Source organism: Hydra vulgaris, chromosome 06, assembly GCF_038396675.1.
Source record: "Hydra vulgaris chromosome 06, alternate assembly HydraT2T_AEP".
Taxonomy (NCBI): domain Eukaryota; kingdom Metazoa; phylum Cnidaria; class Hydrozoa; order Anthoathecata; family Hydridae; genus Hydra; species Hydra vulgaris.
In genome coordinates, this window is record NC_088925.1 from 35,895,001 (window position 1) to 35,911,791 (window position 16,791).

The following is a 16,791-nucleotide window of genomic DNA, read 5'->3' on the forward strand; positions in this document are numbered from 1 at the left end:
ACCTTGTAGATAAAAATTTATTTTAAAGGTTTAAAAAAAAAAACTTTTTTTAACTTGTTAAAAAAAAACTAAACATATAATACTTGCAAAAATGGTTCTTAATCATACACAATTTCAGAAATATTCAAAATATACCTTGAGAGGATTGTGAGCAAATGAGTTTACTATTAATTTGCTGTCATTTTCTTTGTATATGAACTCTCCTTACCAGAAATAGTTCAAACACAAACATTAGGTCTATTTTTTGGTTTAGAAACTGATTTAAAGTTTATATAGCACTTTATTGCAGTGCTTTTGATTTTTTGTTAGTTTTGAATTGCAATGCAATGAAATTTATTGAAAAAACTTTGAATAGCTGATTGGCCTTTCCTCAAGGGGAGCATAAAATTACTTAAATAAACAAAATTTTGAACCACTGCAGGTTTGAATAACTGATAGTTATTTCCATGAGTTTCCATGAGTCAAGAAAATATCACAGGGTATGAAATTTGCTTTAAATAAGTGGGAAATTCAAACACTGAACAAAAACACTGAATAACTGGAAGTTTACTGTTTTTTATTTTTTAGTTGATGGAGAATGGTGCTCCTGGGAATCTTGGAGTACATGTTCTCGCTCTTGTGGTCTTGGAAATATAAACAGAGTGCGACAATGTAACTGCCCATTACCACAAGGCAGTGGCAAAGTATGTTTTGGTCCGCATCAGGAATGTAAAACATGCAACCTGACAGGATGTCCTGGTATTTTTTTTGTTATTTCAATATAAATATGTTAAATGAATACAACAATACAATTAATAAATGGTTGAATTAGTGTAAAACTATCATACAAAAAAATACTTCATATAGAAAATAAAAAAAAAGATTATTTTTTAATTTATAAATTCTAAATCTAAAAAAATTAATAAGTGTTACTATATAGAACATAAAATAATAAGGTACATAAGAAGTTTATTAAATTTTAAGAAGTTTAGCAATTTTGTTTTTAAACATAAAATTTAAACAATAAAAAAAGAAAACAATAAGAAGTCATTAATAATGACTCTACATCATACATCTATATAACCAAAATAATTTTGAAAGTTGTGAGAGGTTTTTCCAATTTTTGACTTTTGAATTTTTAGTAAAATTAAAGAGAAAAAGAATCGAGGGAAGAAAAAGTGAACATTTATTAAAATATATCAAAGTAAATCCATTTTTGAATAATTTTAGTTAATGGTCAATATTCTCAGTGGACTCAGTGGATGCCTTGTGATCAGTTGTGTGGTAATGGAACTAAAGCACGATCTCGAGTTTGCTCTATGCCAACACCTGCATTTGGGGGATTAACGTGTATTCAACAAAATCTTGGAGAAGCCAAAGAAGAAGTGCCCTGCAATTTGCAAAGCTGTCCTGGTAATATAAGTTACATATTTAAAAAAAATTCCTTTGATTTTATTTTTTTATGAATTAAAAAAGTTAATTTTTTTAATTTATAAGAAAATTATTTTTAATAAGTTTTAAATAAAAAAAGATTTTATTATCATGATTAATATAATGTTTTATGCAGTTGATGGAAATTGGAACGCATGGTCAGATTGGAGTGAGTGTTCATTTTATTGCGGAGAAGGTAGGCAGACACGAAAACGTTCATGCACCAATCCAACTCCACAATTTGGTGGTAATATTTGTGTCGGCAGTGCAGTTGAAAAGAGATTGTGCAAATCAGCTGAATGCTGTAATTTTCTTTTTTTAAGTTAAAGAGTTATTTTTATTATCTAGTAATATTTAATTTATGTTATAAAAATAATTATGAATAATATACTAATAAAATTATGTTTCAGGTATTCCTTTACTTTAATAATTTAATTTATTAAATAAATATGTTAATTTATTAGGCGACACACCTCACAGAGCTGTTGGTTGCTTTCAAAACGTCAGTAGCAAAATATTTACTACAGAGTTAGTTAATTTACAAACACAGTTGGGTGTTAAACCATGGGAAGAAATTTTGTCTTCAATTGTTTGCCAATGCGCACAGAAATCAAAAGAATTAAAATACAAGTACTTTGGAATTATTAATTATGTTCAGTGTTGGTCAGGGCCACAAGACACTTGGTTTAATCAGTATGCACAATCAGGTCAGTGCTTAAGTATGCTGAAGTCAGACCAAGCAACTGAGAATGCAGTTTCTCAGTTAAATACAGTCCCAAATCAAGCACTTATTCCAAATCAAAATAGTTATGAACTTTGTTATAACAACAGCTTACAGTGTGCTGGTCAAGTTAATACAGCTTATGTTTATAGTGTAGTTGATGGTATGTTTTTTTTTAAACAATATATATATATATATATATATATATATATATATACATATATATATATATATATATATACATATATATATATATATATATATATATATATATATATATATATATATATATATATATATATATACATATATATATATATATACATATATATATATATATATATATATATATATATATATATATATATATATATATATATATATATATATATATATATATATATATATATATATATATATATATATATATATATATGTATATACATACATACAAACATATATATATATATATACATATATATATACATACATATATATATATATATATATATATATATATATATATATATATATATATATATATATATATATATATATACATATTTTCATTGTTTCTTATCATAACATTATTTTCATTTAGTTTCTGTGGTTTTTAACTAGTTTTGTTATTTTTGTTACAAAAACTTTAATGGTTTTTTATTTACTTCAGATGTAAAATGAAAAAGTTATTTAAAAAATAAATTTAAATGAAAAAGCTTAAAAATAAATTGTACTTGTTCAATTTTAGTTGTTGTTAAGGATGGTAATTTTTCTGATTGGAGCAGTTGGACTCAGTGTTCAAAATCTTGTGGGGGAGGGTTACGCTTTGCTTCAAGAAGGTGTAACAACCCACACCCAACATTTGATGGTGCAGATTGCGTAAAACTTGGAGAACTTACTAAATCAGAAATTTGTAATAATGTGTTATGTCCAGGTATTAATGTTTTATTTTATGTTGTGATTGATTCTTTTTGTTTTTTATTGGTCATAATAACTATTCTCATTATTGTTAGATATTTAAATTTCAATAATCTTATATTTTGCTATAGTAAATGGTGCTTGGGCTGGCTGGTCATCATGGACACAGTGTTCAGTTACTTGTGGTGCAGGAATTATTGAACGCACACGAACTTGTTCAAATCCTACTCCAATGCGTTCTGGTTTAATGTGCTTAACTGGATTAAATGGAGTTTTAGCTTTGAATCAGAATGAGAAAACAACATGTTTTGTTGGAGGATGTGCTCATTCAGGTAAAAAATATTTCATAAATATTTAAATGTTGTTCCATTGTATGATGTCTTGCGCCAATGAAAAATCTATTATTCTTTAAAGTGCAAATAAATATTTTTATAACCAATTTTTAAAGTATAATATTTTTCATAAATTTCATTAATGATCCAAATTGAATTCAAGTTTGGTTATTAAACATAGTTACTATGGTTACTAAACATATTGTAAAAAGCATACTATGGCTTATAATTTTATTGATTTTTTTTGTTTTTGATTTTGTATTTTATTTACTATTGTATTACTTTTTGTTACTGATATGAAAAATGCCACAAAAATAATTTTAGATGAGATTATACTTGATAAAGATTTTCCTTGGGGAGCATGGTCTGAATGTTCTACAAGCTGTGGCAGCGGGGAAAGGCATCGAGAGCGAAATTGTACCACACAAAATTGTCCTTGTCCTAGTGTAGAATACACTTTCTGCAGTATTGCTGAATGTCCAAGTATGTTAATATATGATAAACAGAAAGTTTAAAATTTTTTGTATTTAGTAAGCCTTTATAAAAAATTTTAAGTACTAAATATAATAATATTCAGTATATGAATAAAAAACAGTGAAAATTATTTACTATAAAGTGCAGTATAGTATGTTCTTTTTATTCTACAGTTCCTGGATACTGGGCACAGTGGACACCATTTTCACCGTGTTCAACTACTTGCGGACCTGGCACCCAAAATCGTACTAGAGAATGTATTCCACCTCAATTTAATGGAGTAACATGCGAAGGTAAAAGCGCTGAAAACAAAGAATGCTCAGAGAACCCACCTTGTAAAAGTAAGAAAATTTTTTTTTTTCTTAACAGATTTTTTTTTAATTCATCAGTTGAGTTATCAAATCATAAACAAACTTTATTTTCAGTTAATGGCAATTACACAGAATGGACTTACTGGAGCTCTTGCACCAAAGAATGTGGTGGTGGAAAGCGTATTCGAAGTCGCTCTTGTAGTATGCCATTGCCACAAAATGGTGGTTTAACTTGTGTTGAACAAAATCTTGGATTGGCTTCTGATGAAGAGGACTGTAACACACATCACTGTCCAAGTAATTAATTTGATTAAAAAGTCATCATATATATATATATATATATATATATATATATATACATATATATATTTATATATAAATATATATATATATATATATATATATATATATATATATATATATATAAATATGTATATATATATATATATAAATATATATATATATAAATATATATATATATATAAATATATATATATATATATGTATATATCTAATATATATTTACCCAGGTCACTGATTCCCTGACAGTGTAATGCTGACGTAACGCTGATGTATTAATCATGCGGAAGTTATTTTATTTTAAAGGGCGTTAATTACTTAAGAAATATTATGCGTCAAAACAAATTTATTTTACTTCAACTTTATTAACTTATTGAGTTACAATATTGTGTGGTGTAGTGGTTATTAAATTTGATCATGGTTCCTGCGCTCTGGGTTCAATTCCTATTAGAGTTTATTTTTGTTTTTTTATTGAATATTTTTTTATTAATTAACTAATTGATGTCAATATATTAACAATAATAAGTATTAATGTAATAAAAGACACGGCGGTTAATAAAAAGTTAAGTAATTCAGTTAATAAATAACATAAATGCGCGTAACATGTCTTGCTTTTAAAGAAAGACATTATTGTTAACACTCTTACTCTTAAGTCCTTAATACAAAGGGGGAGGGCAAAAATAAAAGGAGGGGGATGGGAATTTTAGTCTAGATCTAATAAGATATTAGACGGAGGAGGAAGGGGGGTTAATAAAAAGGGGAGTGGGAGTTTTTTTATGATACAATATAAGTATTTTATATAAAAAAATTTAGCTTATAAATTCGAACTAATATTTTTTATAAAATACGCTTGAAACCATTTAATTCTAGCGTGGCCTGCGGTTAAATGCGCATTTTCGAACAGCTGTTTTAGCATATTTTAATATGCTGAATTGAGATTTACCAGGTCGGCAATTTTTAAAGCCTGTTTACTCTCAGGACCATCCCAAACATGGAAAACACACATATATTTACAAAAAAAAAAAAAAAAATATATATATATATATATGTTAGGGTGGAGTGATTTTCATAATATTTTAGAAATTCAACTTTAGTAACCCGGGAGTAAGTTAAATATGAGGTCATGAAAAATTTCAGCCATCCAAAATAAAAAATGGCAATCAACTTCGAAAAAATGTAAAAAAAACATGATTTTTCTTAGTTTTCATTTTTTCTGCAAATCTAATTTACAAAATCAATTAATAAAAAAATCAAACCAGTCAGAAGTTTTTTTTTTTTTTAAATTTATTTATTATTTATGAATTGTTCTAATAAATTAATAATTTAAAAAGTTTTATTTAGTATAATGGTATATAAACAATATATGCATTTAAATATTTAATTTATTTTCAACTAGTTTTTATATCTCATTTTAATACCCTTCTATTAATATAAAATACAACCAAGTTTTAAACAGCAAACTTAAAATTACTTACATAACTAAACTGTATATACAAAGTTTAGTTATGTAAGTCAGTTTTAGTTTGTTAAAGTACGATTAGTTGAAGACCTTATATAATTATATACTAAAGGATTTAGGTAGTTATAGTTATATAGGTCTTGAAAGTGCTTACAAATGGCTTTAGTAATTTTAAACTCAAGATTATCCTTGAGGTCAATAATTAATAATTACCAGATATGAATAAAGGATTAATAAGTTGCACAATTTAATTTTTACTAGATATTTTAAACATAATCGGTACACGTATGATTTGATTTAAAATATCTAGTCTATCATGAATTTAGATAAGGCTGAAGATTTGCAACCATTACACTATTTGGAGAATAAAAATAATTTCTATGAACCCTAAAGTATAAACTTTTTTATTTGAAAAAAAGTGATTATACAATAAAATAGTAAAAAGTATTTCATTAACGATTGTAATTAAATGAAACAACCATATTTAAGTTGTTCGATTCAACTTAATAAGAGAGTAATAAAAATAGTCATGGTAACCATCACCAAAACCTAAACATGATTCTTATTATTTTAACACTTAAGTTTACGAATAAAAGTGTTTATCAAGGTTTTGATTGCCAAAGGGTTGGGCATAGATGATTTATAAAATGGATATCTTGAGAATGTGAGTCAAACACTTTACAACTACCCTACTACTGCATTGGTCCTAAACACACTTTTATATTCCTCGCATTTAAGAAAGTGAAAGAAAGTGCATTCATATAAAGATGTTTTATGAGCATCAAATGCATAAAAAAAATATTTATTAAAAAACCAAGTCGTTTTTAGTTTCAAAATACTGTAGAATTTCCCTGGATTTTAGTAAAAATACATTTATGATGAGCTTCCTTGCCATATACTTGGTGACTAGCCTCCAACTAATTTGACAGCGTGTTCTACACTCTGCGTGTGAGAAAGAAATTCAGGTGGGTACTTCTTTAGTTGCAATTAGTGCATCGATTTCCTTATCCTTCAACCTTATTGTTTATGCCTGCTTTTTTTAAAGCCAATTAATTCTGTCCAGGAAATTGCTTGAAAGTTTGTTAAATGTCAACATTAGCAACATTTGTAACACAACATTCTTTATCTTTACTTGTTCTGAGTTTTTTAATGACTAGTAACACCTGTTCCCTTATGACAGTAGATATTTTTCTTTAGATTTTAAAAACAAATATTTTATATTTACTCATCTTGCTTCCTTATCTGTTCTGTCATTTTAAAATGTATACTTAGAGAAACCATAAATTTAGATGACCTTTTGATAAGAAACCAAATGTATGCATACAATTGTATAATAAAATTCACAATCATTACATAATCTAAACTTAGTGCTAGGGATGAGTATACAAAGCCATGATTCAAATTGTTAAAGTCAACCATCTTGCGTTGTTCAGTGGTCCAATTTTTCTTCTAAAAAAATAGGATTGACAAATCCTTCAGAAAATTCCATGGCAATATTCAAATAATAGTCATTGATCACGGCTTAAATTATTAATCACTTCAATGGGAATATTTAGTATCTCCGCTGGAGTATCAATTTTGGTAAACTTTACCTATGGGTTAAGATAAAAATCTATAGAAATTTGATTTCCAATATGTCCTGAAAATTTATTTGGGCACTTTGAACTGCCATCAACTATTTTCAATACTCTAGAAAAGGAAGGTCATTGTGATGCAAAGTACATCCAATAAGGTGTATTTTTCTTCCTATTTTCCTTTCTAAGCATGCAACAATTCCAGTTTTGAATCCAGTATTGACACTTGTATTATCAAGAAGAAGGGCTTGTACTGAATTTAAACTATCATACTCTTTTAAAACATTATATACAGTTTTACTTTAAAGTAAACTAGTTGCACCATTTGATAGGAGATTATTATGAGAAAGATATGAACCATTTTAAAAACTATTTTCATTATTAAAAGTTTAATGATGTTCCATTTAAGTAACTCTCGACAAGCAAGTTTCTCCATTTACAACAACATCTATAAACTGAAAATAAACCTTTCATTTGGCCAACATCATTCATCCTTAAACATTTCGTTAAATAATCAACTACTTCAGTTTGATCAAAGTGAAATCAAAGTTTAACAAAATATTTAGTACAATAATTTCAGATTAAAGCAACAAATATTCCAAAATATATGATAATATATAAAAAATTTAATCAAATACCTTTCTAGTTTTACAAAGACCCAAGATGTGCTCTACTTGGCAATTGGTGATTTTAACATCTTAACATCTCTGTCATTACATAAATGCATTACATAAATATTCTAAAATCAAATTGCCTTTACTTTTAGATTCATTATGTCCTCAGTTTGTAGATTTTACTCTTTCAAAAAGATTTCTTATTTTCTAAAGATTGAATTTCTCTGAAAAAAAGGGAGGCGTGGGTTTACTTTATTTCAGAAAATACTAAGCGAATTCTCAACCTCTTCTAGTAGATTCTGTTTCGCAATATTTTGGTTATTGTTTTCAGTGTAATAAAAAAAACTGAAAACTACTTGACAAAGTGTTACAAGATCAACTGAAGGCTGATCTTCTCACACTTCTTTTCTAATGGGAGACCTCCCTATTTCAGACTATTTTCCAAACAAGTTTTTCTGGATTTTTTCTTAGGCATTTTTTCTATAAATTATTTTGCTTTTTCTAGATTATTATTTAAAAACAACATAACAATGCACAATGCGCATGCCCACTTAAAAAAAAAGAAGGCATTTTTCCTCAAAAAAAAATTGTTGTAATATATGCACACTTTAGTAAACCAGCCATTTTCCAGGCATTACTAACAAGTACATGTTATAAATTTTTTGTTGTTGTTGATAATCTATTTACTCCAGGGCTACTATAATTCTGACTTCAAATATATATATATATATATATATATATATATATATATATATATATATATATATATATATATATATATATATATATATATATATATATATATATATATATATATATATTTATATATATATATATATATATATATATATATATATATATATATACATGTATATATATACATATACATGTATACATATATATATATGTATACATATATATATATGTATACATATATATATGTATTTATATATATATGTATTTATATATATATATATACATATATATATATGTATTTATACATATATATATATATATGTATTTATATATATATATATATATATATATATATATATATATATATATATATATGTATACATATATATGTATATATATACATATATATAAATATATATATATGCATATATATATACATACATATATATATATATATATATATATATATATATAAATATATATTTACATAAATGTATATTTACATATATGTATATATACAAATATATATTTACATAATGTTTTTTAGTTAATTGTAAATATTCTGACTGGACAGCATGGAGCTCATGTACAGCATGCGGTTATGGAAAGAGAACAAGACAAAGATATCCAAATCCCCCTTCAGCTTATAATGGAACTGAATGTCAAGGGGAAAACAATCAAACTGAAGAGTGCTTTGTTGAATGTTGTAAGAAATACTAATTGTATTATATAATAAAATAGTAAACGATTTTGAAAATTGCTTTCTTTATTCAGTTTTTGCCTTTTCTTTAAGGCAGTGCAAAGTATCAAAAAATTGATTGCTTCAAAGATAATCATGAAAATATCCAACCAATGCCAGAAGTTCTTTTTAACAACTCTGAAGTTGCACGAAACCATTACAATGATTGGAACAATTATCTTGCAGAGTTAGTTTGTAAATGTGCAGTTATCACTCAAGAGAAAAAATACACTCACTTTGCTCTACAAAATTTAGGTGTTTGTCTTTCAGGACCTTATGTAAACAACACTTTTCAAAAGGTAGGATAAAAAATTTTTAGAGTTGCAAATATTTTAAACAAAAAGTTCTTGCTTTTTTTATATATATTTATTTTTTCTACCTTTTTTTTTTTTTTTTTTTTTCAATTTTCAGGATGGTTTATCAACATTGTGCATTTCAAAACTTCCAGATCCTCTTCCAGGAACAAATGCATCTTATTTACGTTGTCAAAAAGAAGACCAACATTGTGCTGGATCAAACAATAATGCGATGTTTGTGTACGGTTTACAAGATGGTAAGTTTCAATCTAAAAAAAAAAGTTTAATATTTATAAAAAATATTTTTTTTGTTTATTTTTTTTTTGCTCAATTTTATAAATTTGTTAAAAAAAACTTTTTAAAGTTTTAACTGACATTTAGTAATTCCAGTTGATTGTGGGTATTCTGAATGGGAAGCTTGGGAACCTTGTTCAGAAACATGTGGTGTTGGCTTCAAGACTCGATACCGTCATCCCAATAATCCTGCTGCAAGCTATGGTGGAAAAAACTGTTCTGAACCACTTTTTGAAGCAGTAAGCTGTCAGGAAAAAATCTGTGAGGGTGAGTGATTATTTTTTAATAAAACAAATAATAGTAGTATAATTAACTCAAATAAAATAATAATAAAAGTAATAATGCCGATCATTATTGGTAATAGTGATTATAATTTTTAACTTCATAATATATAAATGATGTTTTTATTAAAAGGAGAAAATTAATTCCTAACAATTATTTATTTTGAATGCATTTTTTATTGTTAGTGCCACCATCTTGGAGCTCTTGGTCTAACTATGGTGACTGCTCTCTTACATGTGGAGAGGGAATAAGTGTGAGATATCGAGAATGTAACAACCCACCACCACAACAAAATAGCAAATTATTTTGTATTGGAAATAGTACCGAAATTTTACCCTGCAAAATGTCAGAGTGTGCAGGTAACAAATGCTTCCTATAAAATCGGTTTTTTGTACTTTAAATTAAAGTTTATTTTTAACATAAAATATTTATTTCTGTTTTAAAGTTTTCAAAACAATTTTGAAAAACTCAATAAAGAAAAAACTTATATTAAAACAAACTAGATATTGGTATAAAGGAGGCAAAAGATATTTATTGATATAAAGGAGGCAGAAATGCACCATAAAATTGGTTCATAGTGAGGAATAAAATTGCTTGCTCAGTTAATAAAAGTTTTAGTTTTATTAGGTTAATTAAAATTATTGCCAACAAAATAAATAAAAAAGTTTATCAATAACATTTGGAATTGGTGCCTTACAATAAATATTTGAACAACAGATCCAATATTTATTGTAAGACACCAAAAAAGCTAAAGTAGTAGAATTTAAGGTATTCAACTGTTCAAGTATGATTTGAAAGAGTTGTCATGGTATGAAAACATTATATAAATCAAAACAAAAAATAGAGTAGAGTATATATTTATTTTCTTAGTTCCAAATGATTGCTAGTTTTACTAAGAGTAAAAGTAGCAATCATTTGGAAATAGAGAGTCTGATAAAGGTCAGGAAAAATTTTGATGATTCAGACATGTAGTGTGTAAAAATGCAGATGATAGGGTATCAGCATGTAGAAATATAACAGTTTTATGAGAAAAAGTAAGAGTTAGATGCAGGAATACATTAGAAAGAGTGCATTGTAGGAATACATCCGAAAGAGTGCAAGCTAAAGGCTTCAGTTAAGGAATTGAAGATGCTAAAAAAATGTTGATGATGATGATAATAATGATGGTGATGGTGATAATGATGATGATGATGATAATGATGATGATGATGATGATGATGATGATGATGATGATGATGATGATGATGATGATGATGATGATGATGATGATGATGATGATGATGATGATGATGATGATGATGATGATGATGATGATGATGATGATGATGATGATGATGATATTGATTTTAATCATAATGATTAATTTTAAAATTTGAACTTTTAGTTAATGGCAATTGGAGCAATTGGACAGAATGGAGTAAATGCTCTAAGACATGCGATTCTGGAGTTCAGAGTCGCAACAGAAAATGTAATAATCCTCCCCCAGCTTATGGTGGGCTTCAATGTATTGATCATCCAAATGAAACCAGAGCTTGCAATATGGAACCTTGTGAAAGTATATATTTAAAAAAAATATTATTAAGGATATAAAAAAATAGTTAATAATAATAAGATAATATAATATATAAAATATAGTTATACTTAAATATCACTAAAAAAAATATACTTATAGTTCTTGATCTTTTTTATTACTTTTTACCATTTATATGTTATTTTTATATTTGTTATTTTTATTATTATCTTCTTTTTTTTTAAAGTAGTTTTTAAAGAAGTTTGGTAAAGTTTATATAAAGTTTCAAAAAAGTTTGACAAACCAATCATTAAGAAAAATAATAAAAATGATGTGTATATAATAATAGGCCCTTAAAACCTCCAAGTTGGCTACCAGTTATTAAAATCATTTATAAAATAATAATTATCAAAAAAATAATTAAGTTTATGTGTATAGTATTACTTTGCTGTTACTATACAACATTAGAGATTTAAAAAGAAAGTTTATATGGACATGTAATTAAAATTATTTGGATATTTAAACAAAGCAAAGCAAAATTTTAGAAAATAATGAACCATAAGTAAATCATATATTCCTAAATTGTGTGATGATTGCGTGAATGTTTCAAAAAATGAAACCAAAAGCTAACAACAATTTTTGACAAACTACCATGAATTGTTAATATGTCAACATAAGTTGTTTATAAATAATTCTTGATGCATAAAAATACTGAATGAATACAAAATAACAACTTAAATTTGCAAGCGCTATTTGTTTGTTTGTGACAATGTCAGTAAAATAAAAAGTGTCAATTATTAGTATAAAAAGGTATAAAAAGTTGTGAGAAATATAAGATAAGAAACATCTAGGTTTTTAATGAAACACTAAAAATGAAAAAAATTTTAAGTTATTAACATGTGAGATTTCCACCACCCTTGAAAATGTATGTAACATTTTAGCTGATATTAGCAGAACCTTTTTCTATCAATAATTATGACAAGATGATTTCATACATACAGGAATTTTTTTTTAAGTTTACATACATACAGGAATTTTTTTTTAAGTTTAATCTTTGTGTTTCTACACTTGCATGTGTGTGACCAGTCCATAATACCTAAAAAACCATTTTGAAAAACCAATAATTACAATTTATTGTTTTTTCTAGTGCTACGCAAAAAATAAATGTATACAAAAAAAGTTTAATATTATATAAACAGACACTATATAATAAACAGGTCTTTATAGAAGTTACAGTTGACCAGCGTCACCACAATCTATGTAGTTGTGTCATTGAAATTGTCAGCAATATGCGTAGTAAACAGTAAAAAAACACAGATAGATCCACAGTAAAACAGTCTTTTCTGTCGGTGTCTTTAATTATATTGAGTGCTTTTAATGGTAATAGTGTTTTCTTGGCCACTATTTGTCAAAAACAGTAGCTATCAAACTAACATGTCTAATTTTCTCTGTACAGTTCTTTAACATTTATATCTGAAATAATTTTCATGGTCAGGTGTTCTTGTAACATTTTATAATCCTCTATAAGTTTGTCCTTTGGTGGTAGTTTTTTAAGGTCAAATAGGAATCCCCATCTTGACTTGTTTTTGAAGAACTTGTTCATTCTGTCTTCTAAAAATGATTCAGTTGTATTAATTAGGGGCAAGAAAACATCATTTTTGAAAGATTCTTTTGTGCTAGTGAAGTCCCCAATGCTTGATTAATGCAGAAAAGTTATATAGGTTCTTTAAAAAACTCCAAACAGCAATATAGACTTCACCAAATGATTTAGCCTTGTCTGATATAACTACGTTTAAGCTATGGTACCTGCAGCTTGAATGTAGCTGTGGCAACCACATGGTGTAAATAATACTCGTAAGTGTTCCGCTGAAATTTGAGTTCGAACACCTTTTCAAATTACAACCGTATTAGACCCGTTGTCATAGCCTTGACCACATCAGTTGTTTAAATCTAGCCTACAAGATTTTATTTCTTCAAATAGAAGGTTAGAATGAGCTTTACCAGTCAACTTTTCACACACTGCATATCCAATAAAGCTTTCTTGGACACTGACTGTTACTTCATTTTCTTCATGAACATAGCAAATGGTTAGAGAAGTTTGGCCTTTTTGACAAAGGTCGGGAGTGCAATCCATAATAACTAAAAAATACATTCGACGCTTTACCTTGTTCACAACAGCTTCTTTTACATGCGAAGCTAAGAGGTTGACCTTGCTTTAAATATTGACACTTAGTATTTGTGAACATCTTTCTCCATCTTCAATTTGCCATAAATGCTCCATCTAAATTGGATTAAAATTGACCAAGTAATCAGATAAGACCAAGGAAGTTCCCATTATTTTTGGTGTACAGCTTTGATGAGCTTCCACAGAATGCAATATTATGTCCGCCAAGTACAAAATTGTTGATATTATTTTTTTATGAATGCTTCTCCACCATTCTGTGTTAATTTGTGGGATAAGACCTTGATTGACAGGTTGTTCATTTTTTATCGTGATTGTTATTTCAATCCATTTTTCATAATAACTGAAATGAGATGGAGATATCTCATTTAGACTTGGTCTGTGAACTTTTTCCAGTTGGAGAAACCTTCTTTTTTCCTAAAATATGAGTTTTAGTTTTTTGGTTTTAGGATATTCTTTATTGTTTTTAAGGAAAGGTATTGGATTCATTTTGATGATGCAGTCTCTCACTTACAGTCAGCCGTTCCTGCCAATTGGACAGGTCATTAGATAAGAATCTGCAAGTGTCACTTTGGTGCAAAAATCTTTTGTAATTGTAAAACTATCATCTATTTCAACTATTATAGGCTTTTAATTACATTCAGACTCTTAGTTTTTCTTTGATGCTTTCTGAGATTTTTGGCTACAAATGCACATGATGAAGTTGATGAACATGTGGCAAAACTAGCTGAAGAAGTTGAACTATACAACAGAGGGTTACTCAAATTATCTTCTTCTTGGTTGGATTGAGACAGAGTGGAGGTCTCACTAGATATTTTTAAGGATTTTTTATCACAAAATGTTTGATTCACAAGGTTGTGAAGAACTTGGAGAATGAAAAGAATGTGTTAGTTTTGGCAATTTACTTCAGAGTCCTTGGCAAATTTGTGTCTCTGAGAACCTGACAGTTTTTTTAACATTTCCAATAAAAAAATATTCAAATTCAAATTAACACTGTAAAACTTTGCTTTCGTTTCTGGAAACATAAACTCTTCATAATGTAAGTTTTTTAATTCATCATTAAAGGCACTTCTGATTAAAGTTTGGAACCCTTTTTATTACAACATATTTATTAGCTTACTTTCTTGTTGATTTATTTATTTTATTATCCACACAAAACAAACATGAGTTCAGCGTTAATAATTGAAATTATCTAAAAAAGTAAATTAAATAAACAACACAAAAAAAATTTCACTTTAGCGTAAATAAAAAAATAGTTAAAAAAACTTCTTAAAACAAACTTTAGTTAAGTGTAAATAAAAGAAATTGTTAAAAAATACATTGATTAAAATTTATTAAAAACGTTTTTAAAACAACTAAAAAAGTAAATAACATTTTCAAAGAAATTTTTAAAAAAGCAACACTAAAAAGTAAAAAATAATTTTTTTCTTGGTACATACGGTCTTTGTGTACATACGCAACTTGAAATATCCATTAAAGTCAATGACTAAAAATGTTGGGCGCTCAAGGTTTTAAATGGTAAGGATATTTTATGAAGTTATGAAGACTGCTTAAAATAAAAAATTTTATTTTAAGCAGTCTTCATAACTTTTATTGCTCAAAATAATTTTTATTGCTCAAAATATTTAACATATAATAATATTAACATATTATTATATGTTAAATATTTTGAGCAATGTTCTTGCACCACTTGCACCACTTATATGTGGTAGTACAAATATAGCAATATAAATTAAGATTCAAATGAAAAAAAAAAAAATGTTATTAAGTTGCATTTTGTCATATATTTTTAAACCATGTTTTTAACCATATTTTAAAGCATATTTCTAACCGTAAAGATGTTCAACATTAAATGTAAAAATGTTCAACATATATATATATATATATATATATATATATATATATATATATATATATATATATATATATATATATATATATATATATATATATATATATATATATATATATATATATAGGGCCTATATATATATATATATATATATATATATATATATATATATATATATATATATAGGGCCTATATATATATATATATATATATATATATATATATATATATATATATATATATATATATATATATATATGTTGAACATTTTTACATTTAATGTTGAACATCTTTACGGTTAGAAATATGCTTTAAAATATGGTTAAAAACATGATTTAAAAATATATGACAAAATGTAACTTAATAACATTTTTTTTTTTCATTTGAATCTTAATTTATATTGCTATATTTGTACTACCACATATAAGTGGTGCAAGTGGTGCAAGAACATTGCTCAAAATATTTAACATATAATAATATTAACATAATGACAATTGAGTTTTCTATTTTTCGATTCTCCTAAGTTTTATTGACAACTACAATTTTAAAAAATGTAACACTTGTTTCTTAGTTCCACCTGGACCGTGGCAGCCATGGGGCTCATGCTCTGTATCATGTGGCACTGGAACTAGAAATAGAGTAAGACTGTGTCCTTCCGGCCACTGTTATGGAGACTTATCAGAAACAGAACTATGTGAAATGGAAAAATGTCCAGTTCGTAAGTTTCAATTATACATACTTTTTATATATACAAAATTTTTTATTTCATCACTTTTTTAAGTCTAAGTTTTCTTTATTTTCTAGTTTTTGTCAAAAAATTAAAATTT

General features: G+C 26.4%; 1 protein-coding gene across 2 annotated transcripts in view; it reads left to right on the forward strand.

Annotated features, from left to right (window-relative positions):
- The window catches only part of LOC100208856 (uncharacterized), a 123,833-nt gene that overhangs the window by 77,291 nt on the left and 29,751 nt on the right, over positions 1-16,791 (forward strand). For both annotated transcript variants that reach the window (XM_065799988.1, XM_065799987.1), the window contains exons 36-51: positions 568-738; positions 1,210-1,392; positions 1,547-1,714; positions 1,875-2,294; positions 2,880-3,065; positions 3,181-3,381; positions 3,706-3,864; positions 4,029-4,196; positions 4,281-4,463; positions 9,357-9,515; positions 9,603-9,847; positions 9,960-10,101; positions 10,226-10,405; positions 10,606-10,779; positions 11,805-11,975; positions 16,536-16,682. In XM_065799988.1, coding sequence (XP_065656060.1) covers positions 568-738; positions 1,210-1,392; positions 1,547-1,714; positions 1,875-2,294; positions 2,880-3,065; positions 3,181-3,381; positions 3,706-3,864; positions 4,029-4,196; positions 4,281-4,463; positions 9,357-9,515; positions 9,603-9,847; positions 9,960-10,101; positions 10,226-10,405; positions 10,606-10,779; positions 11,805-11,975; positions 16,536-16,682 — 3,057 coding nt within the window. The remainder of the gene's footprint in view (positions 1-567; positions 739-1,209; positions 1,393-1,546; positions 1,715-1,874; positions 2,295-2,879; positions 3,066-3,180; positions 3,382-3,705; positions 3,865-4,028; positions 4,197-4,280; positions 4,464-9,356; positions 9,516-9,602; positions 9,848-9,959; positions 10,102-10,225; positions 10,406-10,605; positions 10,780-11,804; positions 11,976-16,535; positions 16,683-16,791) is intronic.